General features: G+C 46.1%; 2 protein-coding genes across 2 annotated transcripts; both read left to right on the top strand.

The window, feature by feature from the left end:
• The first annotated feature begins 2,365 nt into the window (after positions 1 to 2,365).
• LOC128276294 (adenylate cyclase, terminal-differentiation specific-like) lies at positions 2,366 to 5,399 on the top strand. Its single transcript, XM_053014762.1, has 4 exons — positions 2,366 to 2,474; positions 2,535 to 3,441; positions 4,699 to 4,712; positions 4,815 to 5,399. The coding sequence occupies exons 1-4, from the start codon at positions 2,463 to 2,465 to the stop codon at positions 5,397 to 5,399; spliced, it is 1,518 nt and encodes a 505-aa protein (XP_052870722.1). The 5' UTR covers positions 2,366 to 2,462.
• Positions 5,400 to 7,014: 1,615 nt separating this feature from the next.
• Positions 7,015 to 7,680, top strand: LOC128276295 (cuticle protein 8-like). The gene is made up of 2 exons (XM_053014763.1): positions 7,015 to 7,026; positions 7,111 to 7,680. Exons 1-2 carry the CDS (start codon positions 7,015 to 7,017, stop codon positions 7,678 to 7,680), a joined length of 582 nt encoding a protein of 193 aa, XP_052870723.1.
• The last annotated feature ends 659 nt before the right edge of the window (positions 7,681 to 8,339 follow it).

Here is an 8,339-nt window from a genome sequence, read left to right on the forward strand (position 1 = left end):
ATAACGTCAACTAAATAAAGTTTGTAACAAACACAAATTATCTTAAAAAGTTGATCTGAATATTTTCACGTACTGCTTAGACTTGTTTTTTATTATTAGTAAAAGAATTCTCTTTTTTCCTTTTCTACAATAAACTACTGAAACAATGTTAATACTTTGTGCAATTGATCACATGTTACCTTCAAAATGCGGCGTTCTGTACGATACGGACATACTAGTATTTAGGAGGAGTAGTACAGGAGAGCTCATACTATCTTTAGTACAGGAGAGCCCATACTACATAGACTGCACATTGACCCTGCTCTACCTGTTGCCAAATTTCATAAGCATTTTAAGCATCAGCATTTTCAGTAGCAGAGCGAGTTGTACTTTTGACGTTTTTTACGCTCGCTAATATTTTCTTCATAAATTTCAGACAATTTTCGGCAGCTTTGGCCCCTATTTTGGTGTTTTATAGTCACATGATGATTTGTTTTCAGATATTTTAAATTTTTTGTCAAGCATTTTAACTTTTTAAACTAGCGACTGATTTCACATCTATGTTCACCACAAATGCCTAACACCACGTAATTTTTTAAACACAAATTCCTTGAAACGAGACAGTACAAAGTTTGAAAACTTCAATTGAACCATTCTCGGCAGAACCTCATTTCTTTTAAACCCCCTATCTTAACTGTTTGAAAGAACCGGAAACCTCATATTTTATTTAGGTTTTGTGGAAACCCGTAAAAACTCCCGGAAACCGTGAAGATTTTGATCGTGTTAATGTTCTCACTAAATTCGAAAAACTATGCCCAATTGGATAGTGTAGCGGGAAAACGTTTCTCCCAATTAATTTAATTAATCAATTAACATATTAATTTAGTTCATGTTAATTTAGCTACATTACAATTATGAGCATTGTTGAATTCTATATCGATTTTGGTAGAACATTTTATATAAGATGATACTCACGGATTTTTTAAGTTCAGCTGCCATCTCAGTAATGAATGTATCAATCCATCAGATATGCATCGAACATGTGACGCTAGTGGTGTGCTAGTGTCCATACTTATCAGCATACACTTACACACTGTAAATTTGGAACACAATATTTTAATCGAAGTACACCTCACCACTAACACTCGTTATAAAAAGATTAATTTACGAATATTCACATTAAGCACCTAGAAATCACAATCTTCTGCAGAAATCTAAGCATCTTGTACTATGTACTTTATTATAATTTGACTGTACGGAATTACGTTCTTAGCAATCAATAATTAGATCCCAAAACGTATTTCGTAACGTTCCATTGCCCATTGAATCAAGCAGATAGTTCACACGGTCACGGTATTTTTGCCTATATACTATACGCTCAAGAATACGACATCAACCATCGCGGTCTGAGTTCAATGTATCTACTGATCTGGAATCTACTAGCAACGCTATCCCGAACACAATCTTGTGCCCCCGTAAACGGCCCGTGGTCGTTGTTGGCTGATGCAATACTCGTTTCAACTGAATAATCCCAAACCGTCTCAGGCGATACTACAGCATACTTCATTTCACTTTTCAGTCCCAATATGCCAAAGGATAAAGCATCTAAATGTCAGACAAGTTCATGAACGAAGTCGGACTGCCCTATGCGTTCACGCGATACTCGAAACCATCCATTCTAGCGACGCTGCTTCAGTTTGCAACGACAGCGAGCTGCAAACCAAAACCAAGCGTAAAATTTCTTATGGGCATATTCATTACGGGCCAAACAGTTTTCTGCACCAAACACTTCCTTACACACCTGATGATGATCATAACTTCTATCTATTAAATTGTGTTCTCGCAACTACTGTCACATCAAAAAGCTAAGGCCACAATGGCCCCTAAATGGGCGCCAAAATCCAAGTGGACTGGATTTTACATCTTTAGCTTATGGTATCAAAAACTAAAAATATAAACTAATGGGTTGCATAATGAATGTACGGTTTATTGTTTTTAAGCCGCTTAGACAAGTGCGTGTGACTGTTTTGTGAAATTAAGAGGATTCTGCACTGCTACCGGCTATGATTCTGCTAGTTCGAGCTGTTCATCGCGCTTTGTTGAAACGGTAACGTTGGGCGTAACTTAGGTGCCAGTTTGGTTGTTGTACATGAGCTAACCACATTCTACCGTTAGTAGTTTTCATATTGTCAAGGCTGCTGGAAAGGTTCTCTTCAGAACGGAAATCCGATATCCGCGATGATACTCATTAGACGCTAGCGCCAGCCAAAGGCAAAACAAAAACTGGAACCATCACTGCTCAGTATCAGCTTACCCAACCTCATTAGATGCCCCAGCTATCGTTACGTCGCCACTGGAAGATGCTAGTCACTATAAAAGGCTAACCGTTCTAAGAGATCAGCATCAGTTTGATCATAGCACAACGTTCGTACAATATCGTAAATCAGACACTGCTGGCGACACTGAGCGACACAAGGCGGAAGATGGCGCTGAAGGTAAGGATTGCGTCGAACAAAAACTACGGTGCAGACTAACGAAGCCCGACGTCCGCACAGTTTATTCTTTTCCTGGTGGCAGCAGTGGGCGCCGCCAGCTTGCAAGACTATCAACAGCCCCAGAACCAGCAGCAGCAGCAGCAGCACCAGTCGCAGCAGCAGCAACAACAGCTGCAGCAGCAACACACTACAGAGCCAGAGAACCGTCTGCAACCGAACGACAATCGATTTGTTGTGGACTCGCACAATACTAACGAAGAACAGATCGGCTATGACTTCTCGTACTCCGTTCACGATCCCGTTACCGGAGACCAGAAGAGCCAGGAGGAGTCGCGCCGAAATGGGCACGTCCGTGGCCAGTACTCTTGGGTTGACGCGGACGGCATTCGTCAAATAGTCGACTACCGCGCCGATGATCGCACCGGCTTCAACGCCCAGCAACGGAGCGAACCCGTCAATCGACCGCGCCTGAACCGAGTGTTGAAGCTCGTGCCTGCTCAGTCGGTTAAGCCGCTGTACACGATCGACACCGTACTCGCCCCAGCCTACACGTCTGTGACACGAGTCGATCAGGTCCGCCGACGAGACCAGGATACTCGCGGTGGCCGAGAAGGGCAGCAAAGTGAAAAACTCGGGGATGCTCGGGGTAATCGGCGGGATGAGCTCAGTGACCAGCGAGATGAACGGCCCGAGGGGCCCGACCACAAGGATCGTCACGAGGAACGCCATGAAGAGCGGCGCGAAGAACACCGTGACGATCGGCGTCAGCAGGATCAGCAACGGGAAGACCGCCGGGATGAGGATCGCCGGGAACGCGAACGCCACGATGAACGCCGGGCAGAGCACCGGGACGAGCGTCGTAATGAGCAACGCCAGGAAAACCAGGACGATCGCCGTCAGCAAGGACTCGGTGCTGGAATTCAGTCGGAGGTCCGATTCCATGCCCCTTCTGTGACGTACGAATACCGTAACTGAACTGGAACGCCAAACTGCCATACGAAAACGGATCGTCTGCCTCTACCGTGAACTAATATAAATACGACCACAACGTTCAGAATTTGTTGTTTAGCAACAATTTCGTATACCAATAAAGCAAGCGGTTTTCATACGAAAATCTATTGGAATCGCACAAAAGCTCAAAATTACATTCGGTTTTGATGGCGGTTCGGAGTACGTTTCTTGTCTCGTCCAGGGTTATAGTTGGAAACGCTTTTTGCAGACAAGAAACACTGGAGAGAACAGATACTCGAGACGAATGGCTCGAGACTTGGTGGTGGTGGTGGTCCAAGAATAAAGAGATTCAAAAGTGAAAGCGTCCCGCCGTTCGGGTCCGTTAAATCAGTTAACCATCGTCTGCAACCTTGGAGTGCAGCCAAGCGAAGAACGGTGGTAATCGATGCCCCGGAAGGGCTCCGTCGCTTGGTTCAGTTCCTCTCCATCCTTTGCTTGAGTAACCCCATCCGCGACCAGTCCATTGAAGCCACAGAAAGGTACAGAACATATGCCCCACTGTGCCAGTGCAAGTGGATTTTTCCCTGTAACCGATCATTTCCTTCCCCTACACTGGACTGGTTTTGCTTTGGGTGCCTGTGTTCGCTGGTCACAGGGCCAGACTCCGAGTGGCACCTCTTTTCGGGTTGTTCCATTCTCGTCTTTATTGCTCTGCTCTGGTCGGATGGAAAACAAACAAAAATAAAATCTCGCGACCATCTAGGGGGGGAGGCGACCCTCGAACACGCAAGGTAGGCATTTTACCCTCGGGCTGTTCATTCGCACGGTTATGCAACATCTGAACTTGTATCTTGAAAAGCGAAAAGACGCAACGCAACGAGTGCCGTAGGCGAACAGTAAAGAAGAGGACAAAACACACTCGCTCCAGACTCGTTGCGGCTTTGCGTGGCCGCCATGGTGGGAGAGAGATCGTTTTTTTTGCACCGTAAAGATGCAGCAGTGCGAGAAATATAGTAATAATAAACCTGCGCCACGACATGCAAAAAGAATGGCCGCCTCGCTGGAGAAAAGAAATGGCTGGATGGATTCGGTGCCGGCCAGGACTCGTCCGCCGCGGGTTGTGGCGGCGGCGGTGACAAGCGGCATCCATCGATCATTCGGCAGCAGACAGCAGGCAGAGTATCCGCAGATATAAAAGCGTTGTGTTAGGGCGACTGGAGGCATCAGTCGAGGTTGGATCTTTCTATCTAGTGCACTTGTCTCTGGGCTCTAGAAATGGCATTCAAAGTAAGTGTCCTGTAGCTGTAATGAGGAGAGAGCTTTCATTCTCTCGTCAAATCGCTGGCCGATATTTGTAACCTCTTTCTTCTCTACATCATCAACTGCCAGTTTGTTGCCTTCTTCGCCGTGCTGGCTGCTGCTAGCGCCGGAGTCATTCCGATCGAGGAAGTTCACCACGAGTACCAACCAGCGGCGTACTCGGCACACTTGGCCCAGCCGACGTTGATCAAGACCGTGGCACAACCGACGATCGTAAAGACCGTTGCCCAGCCGACCTACATCAAAACGATCGCTCAGCCCACTCTGGTCAAGCACATCGATGAGGATCACGATGCTCAGTATGATTTCTCCTACGGCGTGCACGACGATCACACCGGTGACATCAAGAGCCAGCACGAGTCCCGCCACGGCGATCAGGTCCACGGGCAGTACAGCCTGATCGACTCCGATGGCCATAAGCGTACGGTTGAGTACACTGCCGACGATCACAACGGGTTCAACGCCGTCGTTCACCGCGAACCGACCGACTTCAAGATCCCCCAGCCGGCTGTCCACAAGATCATCGCACAGCCAGCCCTCACCAAGGTTATTGCTCAACCTGCCAAAATCCTTGCCGCCCAGCCGACGTACGTTGCCGACTATCACCACTCTGCCCCGGCTGTGATCAAGACCGTCGGTTTGTCCCACTACTAGATCTCTGGCATGCTTCGTGACCTCTGCTAATCTACCAACCTCAAAGTGCACTTCTTCTCTACCTCTTTCAACAACATTTTCTCTCGATTACCGTTTAGTTGCCCTTAGGATTAACAGTACAATTACAATAAATGATTTTAAGAACAAGCTCTTCTGATACTTGATACTGCTCCTAGCCTACTACCTGCTACTTGATACGTTATCACGGAGCTGGCCATGGGTTACAAGGCCGGCGTGACAAGGAGGTTGACGCGGTGCCAACAACTCCGCCTGGAAAATACATATTGTTACAGAAAGCAACAGAGATTAACATTGTCTCTGGTGTAGGCCAAGATCGTTGTCTATCGTAGTTATAGAACATTTCGTTTGCCTGAAATGCTTTATTAAAATGAAGCACTAAACATCGTACTAAATCATCTAGCATCAGCTAAATACCGTTACACGAAGCATTCGCTGTAGAAGTGTTTAGATTCCAATCGTAAAGTAAGTTTGTTTTAATTCTCATAACGTATCTTGTTTTATTTTGTTATCAACATCGTAAACTGCTCACTACTCCGTGCATGGTTGTTTATTCCTATGGAAAACCCTCCAATTCGAACTTTAGCAAGGTATTAACTTGGCCGCCAAGGGATTCGAAACTCTCAGATTGGTGAGAATAGGGCGGCCTGCGAAATCACTAGGGCGCTACCAATTTTACTTTTCAACTGGTCACTTTTCCCAAACCTTCCGCAATGTTTGAAGTAACTCAAATAACTTTTCGGTCCTTCGTACATTCGGACGTTACGATAAATGATAATCTGATGTTGAACTAATCTAAGTGATATTGAAGACGACGTCAGATTCTTTCCCTAAGGGATTTGATGAAGCAACTAATGGTTTCGGGATCAACGGAAACGTTTAGAGAAGCAATTAAATTCTAACAAGCTCAACCCGTGACTGCTATTAATAATAATACAGCTGGTCGGTAGATCATCCATCTGCCCTGCACCGATTCATCAGTTTCTATGCGAAAGACGCTCTGTGCGTTCTACAAGAATAAGAAATAAAATAAAGACACTAATAATTACGTGACGAACGAATGTGCTGTTAGTTCGCACGATGTACCATTGCCTGAACGATGTGAATCAATGCAGAGCTACAGCCTTCCCAGTTGTAATATACAAAAAGCCCAGCATGGCGACGTAATTAAGGATCCCAAACGGGATCGATCCCCGCAAACGCACCAGCACTGACCTAGGCGCCATGCGAGCACTAGCTGCAGGCGAGTAAAAAACAACGTACGCACCCTGTCCCTGACGACACACTGATCTGGTTCAGTTATTACCTTCAACTTCCGAAAATATTACCCATGAGTTCCGTTGCCCACCATTTCGCTATGCAACAGAACTGACGAGAAGTCGTCTGTCTGTCTCCTTTCCACCGGGCGCGGTGGGGCGCCAAACTTTCAGCCCGGTATGGGTAAGGACCTTCCCAGCGGATCGATCTCCAAAGGAAATGCTTTACGGAACTTAGCTCGCTGTTATATAAAGAGTCTGTTGAGCCTAAGAATGGTGTCATTCACTTGATTTCTGTTGATCGGAACGGTGACATTGGAGGACGTTCGCAGCTGGACACTATGGCGTTCAAAGTAAGCACGTGTGCCTCTTTCGTCCATCGAGTGGTTGGCCCCCGTTCGATCCTGTGGTGTGACAATTTTACTTTTTTTCCGCAGTTCTTCGCAGTATGCACGTTGTTCGCGGTGGTAAACGCTGGACTAAAGCAACCGATCACCCCCATTTACCATGCAGCACCGATCAACTTCGCTGAACCTGCCTTGTTTAAGCCTCACCACCAGCCACAGCTGTACGCACAGCCTAGCTTGGTGGCACCGCAGCCCACCCTCGTCAAGTCATACTCGCAGCCTGCCCTCGTGAAGAGCTACGTCCAGCCGACGACGGTAGTGAAAAGTTACTTACAGCCGTCCATCGTGAAGAGCTATGCGCAGCCGGCGGCCTATGTGAAGCAGATTGAGGAGTACGCCCCGGCTAACTACGAATTCTCCTACTCCGTTCACGATTCGCACACCGGCGATGTCAAGAGCCAGCACGAGACGCGCCATGGAGACCAAGTGCAGGGTCAGTACTCGCTGCTGGACTCCGATGGCCACCACCGCATCGTCGACTATACCGCCGACGATCACAACGGATTCAACGCGGTTGTCCGTCGCGAACCCGCCAACGTGAAAGTGCTTCAGCCTGTGCAAAAGGTTATTGCACAGCCGGCGTACGCTGGACACTACTGAGCGTAAAACACGATTATGTAGCTACCTGGAACTGAACTGTAGTTAATTTTAGATCATGGTTCATATAAAGTGTGACTTTTTAACTAGTTCTTATCGATCATAATTTATTGTTTCACATTCCTTTGGCTGCCGTTACACACTGACTGTTTAAACTTATCTCCATATGCATTCAAATTACTTCAGGTCACCGGACCAAGGCTAGCGTTGAACTGTCGCGCCTAGGATCAAGCCCAAAGAGGGTCATAAAATCGACCGGTATCTGTATGCTTATGTGCTCCAATTTAAGTGCTTTCTTAATACATGTGAAAGACACGAATTGAGTTGAAATTGGTCAAAATATTTTGCATCCTTCCTTCCAAAATTAACTTTGCTTTGCGTAACTTGATTCTCGAAGGATTTTGCGTAAAGCAAAAAGTTTCCCCACTGTTTGTTATTAACCTTAATATTAAGTGGCAACTAGGCCGATTGGCCGTGACTGTATGCGCATTTAATAAATAAATCAATCAATAAATAAATAAATAAATAAACAAGTAAAAAGGAAAAAAATTCAACCGATAAATTTAATTTGAATTTGATTTTTTTATTGGTTTGGATTAGAAGCGCGCCTGAAATGTTCGGAAAAGTTCGGAAATGTTCGGGTACCTTCGGGCAAAGTGAGA

This window comes from Anopheles cruzii, unplaced genomic scaffold (genome assembly GCF_943734635.1).
Source record: "Anopheles cruzii unplaced genomic scaffold, idAnoCruzAS_RS32_06 scaffold00862_ctg1, whole genome shotgun sequence".
Classification (NCBI taxonomy): Eukaryota; Metazoa; Arthropoda; class Insecta; order Diptera; family Culicidae; genus Anopheles; species Anopheles cruzii.